This window comes from Pseudophryne corroboree, chromosome 4 (assembly GCF_028390025.1).
Source record: "Pseudophryne corroboree isolate aPseCor3 chromosome 4, aPseCor3.hap2, whole genome shotgun sequence".
In the NCBI taxonomy this organism is placed as follows: Eukaryota; Metazoa; Chordata; class Amphibia; order Anura; family Myobatrachidae; genus Pseudophryne; species Pseudophryne corroboree.
Genome location: NC_086447.1, coordinates 631115891 through 631128466, shown reverse-complemented (window position 1 = coordinate 631128466; position 12576 = coordinate 631115891). Strand labels below are relative to the sequence as shown.

Below are 12576 nucleotides of genomic sequence, written 5' to 3'. Positions count from 1 at the left end.
GCGGAGGCCATCTGTGTGTAGTTCGTACGTGATGTGTGTACTGCAATATTTTTCGACTTTGACAGATCATTTTGGGAATTATTTTACCTTGCACAGTAGAAATCCAATTGAAGGATGCTAGTGCAACTTTTTACAAACATTTGTGAAATAAAAAAATAAAAAACAGCTGATACCAAAGAACAATTGATACCAGAGAACAATAACTATATCACACACATACATTTCTACCATAAATACTATTTAAAAAATGTAATAAAAGGCAAATTGTATTTTATGTTTAGTGACCTTTTATATCACATAACAACTGGATGCCAGAGTGTTATTTAATTACTCCTACTTCTCTTTGCTAAAATTATTAGTTTTCTCAGTAAAAATATTTAAATAGAAACAAGAAGAAAATAGATAGTAATGAAGTTAGATTTGATAATAGACTAGATTTGTAAATTTGCTGTGTGTTGCAGCTGCTAGACTCCATAATCCTTGGATTAAGTTTAAAAAAAATGGCCAATTTGTTTTAGCAGTTCTAGGTTTTAAATAAGAATAGTAAATTGAGCCAGTTATGTTCAAGTTAAATTTAAAAAATAAAGGACACTTGCAGAAATCTTTTGATTCTAGCAAAATTAGTATGTCAAATCTGATCTGGTGGGATCAGTATCAGTATGGAATTTGTGCTTACCTAAGTAGAAAATGCAAGTCTTGGAATTATTATTAAGTATTCTGAAATATTAATTTCACACTTAACTGACAATTTCTCCCCCCAAAAAAGCTCAGAAATTGTCAGGAGGTTTTTATGAGTGAATTAGGTGAACATGAATTTAACCTTATCCAAAATCATTTTAGTTAAAAAAAAGATAAAAAAAAAAAAAAAGATAATTTTTTCCTCAAATATCGGAACTTCGGACCGGAAGATTGGTAACAACATTACTTTTTACACCCAAGACAGCCGCCAGGTACACGGGGGGGGGGGGCTGGGGGGGGGCTTGGTTTACACTTTCCCAGCGGCTGCCATTGTCTGCATCCGCTTGGTGGGGGTTCCTGCCGTGCTGACCGATCAGCAATGATCGGCAGCACGGCAACACTGAGGGGAGGGTGCAGGGAGACAGAGGGACCTTCCAGTCCCTCTGACAGCAGCAGCGGAGGGAAGTTTCTCTTCCCTGCCGCTGCAAATACTCTCTATCTGACTGGTCACATCCTGTGCGACCGAGGTCAGATAAGACACTTGCTGGTATGATCGCATCTGATGCGACCATGCCAGGCAAGTGGTTAACTACATGATACAGGTTGAGTATCCCATATCCAAATATTCCGAAATACGGACTTTTTTGAGTGAGAGTGAGATAGTGAAACTTTTGTTTTTTGATGGCTCAATGTACACAAACTTTGTTTAATACACATAGTTATTAAAAATATTGTATTAAATGACCGTCAGGCTGTGTGTATAAGGTGTATATGAAACATAAATGAATTTTGTGAATGTAGACACACTTTGTTTAATGCACAAAGTTATAAAAAATATTGGCTAAAATGACCTTCAGGCTATGTGTATAAGGTGTATATGTAACATAAATGCATTATGTGCTTATATTTAGGTCCCATCACCATGTTATCTCATTATGGTACGCAATTATTCCAAAATACGGAAAAATCCGATATCCATAATACCTCTGGTCCCAAGCATTTTGGATAAGGGATACTCAACCTGTAACAATATATTTACATTAGTTTAAATGGTTGCAATAAAGTTATTAAAATGTGGGGAAATGATAAATGAATAACTTTCATACTTTTTTTTTATACCCCTTTCACACCGCACAAATAACCCGGTATCGACCCGGTATATTGCTGGGTCGACACGGGTCTCTGTGCGGTGTGAAAGGGGCCATGGACGAATTCTCAAGTCGCCTGACCCGGTAATTCAACCCAGGAATAAAGCGCTGCCTCTCCTCCCCCAATGTCGGCTCCATCTCCCGCCGCTATGGTACCTCCCCCCCCCCCCCCTCCCCGGCATATTGTCGGGTTAGGAACGCAGTGTGAGAGGTCCAATGCTGGGTCCCATCCGGCATTGCAATGTGAAAGGGGTATTAATAATCTCAGGAATTTGCTGATGTTTGAAGATGACCCTGTTAAAGTTATTATTGATCAAGTGAGAATGATCAATTATATTATTTCAAGATTTGTGTCAAATATACACGGTCGATATAATATATGATATAATAATGTGACTCGACCATGTATGTTTACTTGAATGCTATAGCATGTGGCTCTGACTTTTCAGCAAATGCAAATCAGAAATGATCAGGAAATTGAGCACACAAAATTTATATAGACAGTTATTCTTGGTTACAGTTATAGATTCTAATTTAAAAAACAATCTGCATAAATACATTAGACATAATATCCAAATGGTCAGGCCAACAATTGTTATGTGATAGGCTGATCTTAATATGATTTCTACAAACATCATAACCAAATATAGGCACATACAAGAATCATATACCACTAGCATTTGTAAAGCTGGGTACACACCTGGCTGACCTATATAACGATTTGTAAGTGCATACATACTTACCAATCATCCTCCCAATATGTTGTGTCTGACGTCAAAACTGGGCGGCATTTTTGCTCGAACGGCTGATATGTCGGTATCTGGTCTCTAGGTTGACCACACTTAGGTCAACAGTCACTTGGTCAACATGCATTAGGTCGACAGGGTCTCTAGGTCAACGTGACAATAGGTCGACATGAGTTTTTCACGATTTTTTTCATTTTTTAAAACTTTTCATACTTTACGATCCATATGGACTACAATTGGGAACGGTAACCTGTGTCAAGCACAGGTTAATAGCCTGACAGCTGCATTTTGCACCGTTTGCAAGTGGTGCAATTCTTGCTAGAGAGACCAAGGTAGAGGGCATTGCAGTAGTTTAGGCGTGGTGATACAAAACGACTTTAGGTAGATCTTCTGAGGGAATTAAGTGTTTTATTCTGGCTATGTTCTTCAGATGAAAGAATGAGGATTTGATTGTGGCTGATACCTGATTGGTTATGAACCAATATGGAGACCCCATGTAGGTTAGGTTGGTAAGCAGAGTTAAAGGGCCACCTCATCTAAATTTTGTTAAGAGCTAAAACCTTACTACCCACAAGATGAGTCTCCATTAAACATACAATATCAGATTTAAAGGATTTCAGATGAAACAAGAGCCTTTTAAACTTGCTATTCATTCCATAAAAATGGAATACCACAAGAGAGAGCAAAATGGGAAGAGACTACCCATGAGCTGTAAATGAACCTTACACTGTCAAACATGACATAAAAGCACAAAATAAAAATACACTTGAACAAGGAAAAGTGAACAAAACATTATATAAACCTAATCCATCCAACCAAACCACCCACTCTGTATGGTAAATACCAACATCATTTATCTATCCAGTATCCCAAACTAAAATAAATATTTCTCCGTATTCTGATATAACAGCAATTATTAACATGCTGCCTGTTCACAGTTGGATTACTCTGCAACTGGGTAAGGGTTAACCCCCCTATCATCCTTCTAATGTCACTGTATTTTTAGGTGAGGGGTGTTCAGGTGGGCCTGACTGTTTTACTTGTCCTGAGTCTAATAATTTCTTATGGCATCCCAGGTTCCTAAAGTGGAAAACTGCACCAAGTGAGGGGTGACAAGAGGCATTAAATACTCATAAACTGCTTAGAAGTTTCAAAGTTGTAACGTGCTCCAGTGCTCAAGGGTGACTGGATGGTAATTTATTAATCTCATTATTACAATAGTTCCACATATATTGGGGAAGGGGGCAGTATATAAAAAGTAAAAAAAAAATATAGTCTGTGTCCACTCTGGGGCCAATTCAGATCCTGGGGGATCTGCGTCCTGATGCGCAAAGTACTGATATTCGCATGTGTGAAATTGTCCGGCACATGATGCAGTACGGCATTAGACTATCATTGATTGACAGTCTGATGCCATTTGGGTGCAGGGAGCGGGTGGCGAGGGCCTCCGTTTGTGAATACAGAGGCATGTCACTGCTGTTGAGGGGGGGTAAAAGAGGCTCGTTGGACGGCGATATCTTAGCCTCTTATGAGGATCTCCAACAGGTGGCTTGGCTACCCTATGGGTGCCGCAAACCCCCGATGGTGTCTCAGTGATTCACTGCTTCGTCTTAGGGTGCCGCCCGGATCACTACTGCAGGAGGAGGCATCTACTTGTAATAGACGCCTCCTGTGCATTTACATAGCTGTAGCTACTCCAACTGCATCTGAAATTCTGAATTAGCCCATTTATTACGTATACCTGTTCCATTTGATACAAGTTAAACACAATGAAGCATTAAAGATACAGTTCTGGGCCTGCACTTAATTAAAATATTTAATCAGCCACAACAACATAATGCATAAAAGCATGCAGACACGTCTCTACAATTACAGAAAATGGGTTGCAAAACATAAAGCATCAAGGGAGCTACAGTGCTATACATAAAAAAATGCATGTTGATGAGAGAGTTCAAAGAATGGCCAAACTGAGTCAAACTGACAGTAATGTGACAGTAATTCAAATAGCCAGGTGCCGCAACAATTGGTATGCAGAAGAGAATCACTGAATGCACAACATGTAAATCTTGAAGAGGATGAGCTACAAGAAGACTCCACTGGGTTCCACTCATGCCAGCTATGAAGTTCAGAAAATTGAGGCTCACCAAAACTGGACAGCTGAAAATTGGAATAAAGGTTGTCTGGTCTGACGAATCTTGATTTCTAATGAGACAATGCAGATGGTAGGATCAGAATTTGGGATAAACAACATAAATCAATGGATACACTCTGCTTGTGTTTCAGGCTGGTGGTGTGATAGTGGAGGGAATGCTTTATTGACACACATTAGGTACTTTGAAACTAATTGTTTAGTAGAGTAAGGTTGTTGACCATGCGCATCCCATTATGGCCACAGGATGTACAAGTCTAACTTCCAATGGCTACTTTGCAGTAGTACAACGCACTAAGGGGGTGATTCTGAGTCGGACGTAATTGCAGTAGTGGCTGTGTCTGCTGATGTAGCCATTACTTTGTCTTTATGGTAATGCAGTTGCTGATGGGTATCCTATTAAGATGACCACAGGCTGCGGCACAATTCCGCCAATGTGCATACAAAGATGCACTATTGGCATCTCCATGCAATTTTGTTCTCCGTCCCATGGCAGAAAACATTGGGACACATGCACAGAGGGACAACACTGGGCATTTGAATCATAGTTTACGTCACACATAACACATCACCTCAAGCTAGTTCCACAAGCATGACAATGAGTTCAGTGTACTCCAGTGACCTCCACATTCAAAGATAGTAATACAATAGAGCAATGGGAGAATAACAGCATGCATGTGCAGTTGAGTAATATGAAGCAACTGTGTGATGCTATCATGTTACCATGGATTAGAATCTGCAAGGAATGTTTCCAGCACCTTGCTGAGTCCACGGTATGAAGAATTCAGGCTGCTCTGTCCAAAGGTTCTACCTAGTACTAGAAAGGTATACCTAAAAATGTGGCCACTGTGTGTATACTTACCTAGTGTCTAGTAGCTCATGATCCAACATAATCCATATGGTTAAAAATGAAATGCCTTATTTCTGAAATGGACTGTTCATGAAGAGCTCCCAACACGAGATGAGTAAATGTGTGATAGACGGCCTATTTCATAGATAGATAGCCAATCAGGACGATCCGTGAAATATGAGAGACCACTACCTGTACAGTTGACAGACTCACCTGACATTAAATGATTTCTAATTCCTAAGGAGCACACAGTGTAGGCAATTGGGTTTACATTTGTAACCCATATGCATTATGTGAGATCCATACTATACTATACTATACTATATATTGTTTGCTTTCCCTAATTACATTTCACAACTATAATTTGTCATTTTGATTACTTTTTAAACGTAACTGAAATGTCTCAGGTCTTTTAAATAAAATGAATAATATGGTGGATATGGCATTGCAATATAAGGTAACCTTTATTTTTATTTAATGAAGGAAACTCTTGTGATGTCAAACAGCCACAGAGCCAGTTTTGGAGATGTATGCAAACCCAACGGTTTGCATACATCTCTGATGTTTTAAGATCTTTGCATGTGCAGATCTCTGACTGTGATGGCGGTCGCAGTGTCCCCTAAGCCACAGCATGATTGACATCCTGTGACTGTTTGGGGTCAGGTAATGGGTGGTGATAACCAATGTTTCAGAAAGCACTCCCATTTTTTGGGCGTGTCGAGACAATGCAGTTTCACTGGCCCGGGTGCGTAAACACACTGGCCATCCAGAGTAAACTGAGATGACTGATGCTCACACAGAGTGATCGATGCTACGTCTTTAGACGCAGCAGTGGATCCCAAAAGCTGGCAAGCCTAGTCTGTTTAGACAAGACGGCTCTTGCAGCATTAGAAGATTTTACCACAGTCATTCATTGTAGTGGCTGTGCTAATGTGTCCGTTTCTAAATCAGGCCCATAGTTACCAAAGTTACAGTTGACATATTACCAATTTAAAAAGACACATATAAACAAATAAAAATATTTTATCAAATACCTACTGTATATAATTTTATGTTCATTCATCATTGATTAGAAAACTGATGCCCTCTTCTTCTCTGGCCTCTGTGCCACGATCTTTGCCCTGCTTAAGTAAGGAAGAACAGAAGGAGTGTTTTGTAAAATGTACACTATACCCTACAATTTGAGGATAGTTTTAGTGCACTCTGCTGCAGTACATTCACAATCAGCCATTGCAATACCGGCACAGATCCTATAATCAATACTATTTTCAAAAGCCTAAATACCAATAGATCTGTAAATAATAAAGTCTCTATTTCTACTCACATAATCTTCACAAACATAAAGAATCAAACTACCAGATGTTGACATTTTATGCACCACTTTAGGCCGAATTTTATAGCCATTTAATCCATTATGTAACATAGAAACACAGAAACATAGAATTTGATGGCAGATAAGAACCACTTGGCCCATCTAGTCGGGTGTAGTAGGGTATGCCGGCGGCCGGGCTCCCGGCGACCAGCATAGCGGCGCCGGCATATCGACAGCGTGGCCACGCTACGGGCACGGTCCCTCCAGGGGGGGTCATGGACCCCCAAGAGGGAGCAAAAGTGTCGGTATGCCGGCTGTCAGGATTCCGGCGCCGGTATACTGTGCGTCGGGATCCCGACAGCCGGCAAACTGAAGACCACCCCATCTAGTCTGCCCCTTTTTTTTACCATATTTTTATCTCAAACCTTATTTGATCCTTATTTCTTTGTAAGAATATCATAATGTCTATCCCATGCATGTTTAAATTGCTCTACTGTCTTAGCCTCTACCACCTCTGATGTGAGGCTATTCCACTTGTCCACTACCCTTTCTGTGAAGTAATTTTTCCTCAAATTTCCCCCGAACCTCCCCCCCTCCAGCCACAGTGCATGTCCTCGTGTCCTATTGCTTCTCTTCATTTCAAGAATGTTTCCCTCCTGGACTTTGTTAAAACCCTTGATATATTTGAAAGTTTCTATCATGTCCCCACTTTCCCTTCTCGTCTCCAAACTATACATATTGAGATTTTTTTAGTCTTTTTGGGTATGTTTTGTGATGTAGGCCATGCACCATTTTAGTTGCCCTTCTTTGTACAGCCTCTAATGTATTAATATCGTTTTGAAGATACGGCCTCCAAAATTGAACACAGTATTCTAAATGAGGCCGTATGATATACCTCCCCCTATATCCCGCACCCTCACAATCCCGACGGTCGGCATGCTGACCAACAGAGAATATTCCCACTCATGGGTGTCCACGACACCCATAGAGTGGGACCCCCGCCCCCCGCCAGCATTCCACTGCCGGGATGCCGGAGGAGGTATACTCACCGGCTGGGTCATGCATACCACACCCGTACCAATGACCTACACAGTGGCATTATAATTTATTTCATTCTGCTGCTGATTCCTCTCCCACTGCAGCCAAGTATCTGACTAGCCTTCCTCATTGCTTTGTTACATTGCTTACCTGCCTTTAAGTCACCTGAAATAGTGTCTGCTAGATCGCTTTCCTCCTCAGTAGTTTCCAGTATAGTGCCATTAATATTATATTTAGCCTCTGTATTTTTGAGACCCAAGTGCATGATTTTGAATTTTTTGGCATTAAACTGTAGTTGCCACACTCTTGACCATTCCTCTAGTCTACCTAGATCTTCAATCATTTATTTTACCCCTCCTGGTGTGTCTACCCTGTTGCATACCTTTGTGTCAACTGCAAAAAGGCATACATTCCCTTTAATGCCATTTGCAATGTCAACAAGATATTAAAAAGCACTGGTTCAAGTACAGATAACTGGGGTACTCCACTGGTAACATTTCTCTCCTTTAAATGCACTCTATTTACTATAACTCTCTGTTTTCTATCCTACAACCAAGATCTTATCCATTCAACAATCTTAGGGGGTGATTCAGACCTGATCGCTGCTGTGCTATCAGCGACTAACTGAGCATGCGTATGCACCACAATGAGCACACGTGTCGGCAAACAACAGGAATCGCTGTCAGCGACAGGCTGGAGCGAAAATTCTAATCGCACAGCCATTCGCATGCTGATTGACAGGAAAAGGCCTTTTGTGGGTGGTAACTGACCATTTTCTGGGAGTGTCAGGCAAGTATTCCCGTTTTCATGGAAGATTTGTGACGTCAGCTCCATCCCCGATCAGTCCATTCTGAACGCACTGTAGGAGTAAGTCTTGGGCTGCGCACAGACTGCACACACTGGTTAAAACCATTCATTGGTGAGTGAGGTGCGAACAGATTTGCAGCTGTCCGCTGACTGAGGGATTTTTAGCAGCTCGGTATACAAATGCAATCGCACACTTGCATGGCGAATATACACTCCCCTTGGGCAGCGACTATCTGATTGCAGATCAACAATTTTAGCAGCCCAGCGATCAGATCTGATTATCCCCTTAGTATCCAATCCCAAGCTTTTGAGTTTATTTAGTAGTCTGCGATGTGCAACAGTGTCAAAAGCCTTACTTAAGTCTAGAAAGCTTTATCCACAGCTCCACCAAAGTCAATAAGGTTTGTTTGACATGATCTCGCCCCGGTGAATCCATGCTGTTTGGGATCCTGTAAATTGCTGCATTTGAGATAATCTACAACTCTTTCTTTTAAGAGTGTTTCCATCAATTTCCCTACTACTGATGTAAGACTCACTGGTCTGTAGTTGTTTGCCTCTTCCTTGCTTCCACTTTTGTGCAGTGGGACTACGTTCGCTCCTGTAGTTAATGACTGGTTGAATAATTCTGTTAATGGTGCTACCAGCACTTCTTTAAGCTCTTTTAGTATCCTTGGATGTATCCCATCTGGCCCCATAGATTTGTCCACTTTCAGCTTTGAGAGTTCTGTTAGGACCTTCTCCTCTGTAAATGTACTTGTTTCATTTTCCTGAATATCCCTGCAACTTAACTGTGGCCCCTTTCCCTCTCTTTCACTAGTGAATACTGAGCAAAAATAATTATTAAGATGATAAAGATGATCTGCTATTACACTGTCTCCCTCAACAAGACTCGCAGTCTGTTTTTAATTTTATTATTCCGCCTTTTGTTTTTCTCCTATCGCTTATATACCTAAAAAAGTTTTGCTTCCTTTACCCACTCACTGGGCCATTTTCTCCTCAGCTTGTGCCTTTGCACATCTGAATAGCTTCTTAGTTTCCTTCTGTCTAACAAGATACTTTGTCTTCATTATTTTGTGTCTGCTTATATTTCCCAAAAGCCATCTTTTTTGCTTTCACAATACTTGCTACTACTTTCGCAAACCACACTGGCTTCCTTTTCCTTGTGTTTTTCCTAACACTTTTGATACAAAGGTCTGATGCCCTTAATATTGCTATTTTTAATGTTTCCCACCTCTCCTGCCCTGCTTCCAAGTTCGTCCAGTCTGCCAAAGAATCGCTTACACATTTTCCCATCCCTACAAAATCAGCCTTTCTAAAATCTAACACCCTTGTTTCTGTATGGGATGAGTCAGTCTATGTCTTTATGCTGAACCATACTGCTTGAAGATCACTGGATCCCAGGTTTTCACCCACTTTTACATCAGATATTCTGTCTCCATCTGTAAGTCTAATGTTTCATTTTCCTGAGTGGGCTCCCCCACCAATTGGTACAGGGATACTACGTGCAGGGAGTTTAAAATGTCCCTACTTCTACTGGAACTAGCAACAGACACCTCCCAGTTTACTTCAGGAAGATTAAAGTCTCTCATGATTATTATGTACTGTACAGTATAGGGAAACAATACTTATTTGAAATATATTCAGTTTAGGCAATGTCCTGATATTTTCAAATGTATATTAGCAAATGTGATTTGCTAATTATAAAATTAAGTTAAGCATGAATTAAGGACTTTTAGCTAATCAGTCATTAAAGTACCCTCATTCTGATATATTAGTCACATGGTGGCCAACTGGCTCCCAATGATTCCTTACTGTGCTAGAGACATAAGTTTGTTTCCAAAAAGATCACTGCCTGTATCATTACAGATGTGTCCTCATACATCATCACTGTAGTCGCGCCAAACAGCCTCTCTTGGCGCGCCAGGTCCCATGAAAATCTTTTAGTGTCGAGTGTCTTTTTTGCTGAAAATGTGTCTTAGTTGCAACGCTAAGCAACTAGGACACACAAGGAGAATGTGCTGATTAATTTGATATATGACATATCCGTATTTCACTGAGTCTCTGAATCTGTGTAGTGTCACGCACCTCGGGCAGCGGCGACCGCGCTTGTCCCTGCGGGTGGCCTGGTCTGCCCGGCGCCTCTCTTCTCCTGGCGGTCTCCGGCTTCGGGTCGGCGCGTCCCTCCGGCGGCTTCCCGGAAGCAAGGACGCCACCATCATAAGCGAGGGCAAGGAGGCGGAGCAGGTCTGACGTCACCTGCCTGCTCCTCCAATCAGGCTAGGGCGGGGGATTTAAAACCAGACACCAGGCAGAGATCCGGTGCCTGAGTATCTTCGTTTCTCCTGCGGAAGCTGTGATTCCAGAGCTCCCTCGTCCCTGTGATATCCTGTGCCTCCAAGCATCCTGTGCCTCCAAGCATCCTGTGCCTCCAAGCATCCTGTGCCTCCAAGCACCTCCGTGCCTCCAAGTACCTTCCTGCCTCCAAGCACCTCGTGCCTCCAAGCACCTCCGTGCCTCCAAGTACCTCCGTGCCTCCAAGCACCTCGTGCCTCCAAACACCTTGGTGTCTCCAAATACCTCCGTGCCTCCAAGCACCTCGTGCCTCCAAACACCTTGGTGCCTCCGAACACCTCTGTGCCTCCAAGCACCTCTGTGCCCCCAATTACCTCGTGCCTCCAAGCACCTCCGTGCCTCCAAGCACCTCGTGCCTCCAAGCACCTCCGTGCCTCCAATTACCTCATGCCTCCAAGCACCTCCCTGCCTCCAAGCACCTCGTGCCTCCAAGCACCTCGTGCCTCCAAGCACCTCGTGCCTCCAAGCACCTCGTGCCTCCAAGCACCTCCGTGCCTCCAATTACCTCGTGCCTCCAAGCACCTCGTGCCTCCAAGCACCCTCGTGCCTCCCAGCACTCCCAGCACCTCAGTGCCTCCAACACCACAGTGTCTCCAACACCACAGTGCCTTCAATATCTCAGTACCTCAGCCTTCAGTATTTCTACAAGTCTTGTCTTTCAGGAGACCCTTAAGAATTCCTCTGTGCTTCCTGCCTGCCGTCTTAATCCTGCATGAGGAAGACCTACATCCGGCCATCTCTACTGCGACCCAGTAGCGGTTCCTCTTCCCTGTCATCGGAAGAAGCCCCAAGTCCACAACACTCCCAAACCAGGTCAGTGATAGTATACTCAGGTCCCATGGACCCGGGGAATCGGAACACGGACTCAAGTGCCATCCAGAATCTGGCTTCTCGAGTACAAAGTCAGGAAGCTGCACAAGGCCAGGTGATGCAGTACCTCCAGCAGTTGTCCGGGCGTCTGGATCAGATTCAGGCGTCTCTAGCCTCAGTAATTCCGGCACCTGTTCCAGTAGTCGCACCAGTCGCCGTTGCCAGCAATGTTCAACCATCGGCCGGTATCACTCCACGCCTTCAGCTGCCTACTCCGTCCCGCTATAATGGGAATCCTAAAAATTGTCGTGGTTTCTTGAACCAATGCGAGGTACATTTCGAGCTACTTGCACACAACTTTCCTACAGACCGGTCCAAGGTAGCATATATTATTTCTCTGCTGGAAGGTTCTGCTTTGGATTGGGTGTCTCCATTATGGGAACGATCTGATCCCATGGTTTCCAACTATACCAACTTCATCTCGTCCTTTCGAAGGATTTTCGACGAACCCGGCAGAATGACCACTGCTTCTTCCGACTTGCTCCGTGTTCGACAGGGCGCCCGTTCCGTGGGTCAGTACATGGTTCATTTCCAGACCATTGCTTCCGAACTACGCTGGAATAATGACGCCCTGAGAGCTGCCTTCTGGAATGGTCTTTCCGACCGGCTGAAAGATGAGCTGGTTA

General features: G+C 42.9%; 1 protein-coding gene across 4 annotated transcripts in view; it reads right to left on the bottom strand.

The window, feature by feature from the left end:
• Window positions 1–4374: 4374 nt before the first annotated feature.
• Window positions 4375–12576, bottom strand: part of FAM120B (family with sequence similarity 120 member B) — a 650519-nt gene continuing 642317 nt past the window's right edge. For 3 of the 4 annotated variants that reach the window (XM_063917695.1, XM_063917694.1, XM_063917696.1), the window contains 2 exons: window positions 6610–6695; window positions 4375–4774 (listed from right to left, as the gene is read on the bottom strand). In XM_063917695.1, coding sequence (XP_063773765.1) covers window positions 6634–6695 — 62 coding nt within the window. In that variant the 3' untranslated portion in view covers window positions 4375–4774; window positions 6610–6633. The remainder of the gene's footprint in view (window positions 4775–6609; window positions 6696–12576) is intronic. The other variant, XM_063917697.1, reaches the window with a different exon arrangement.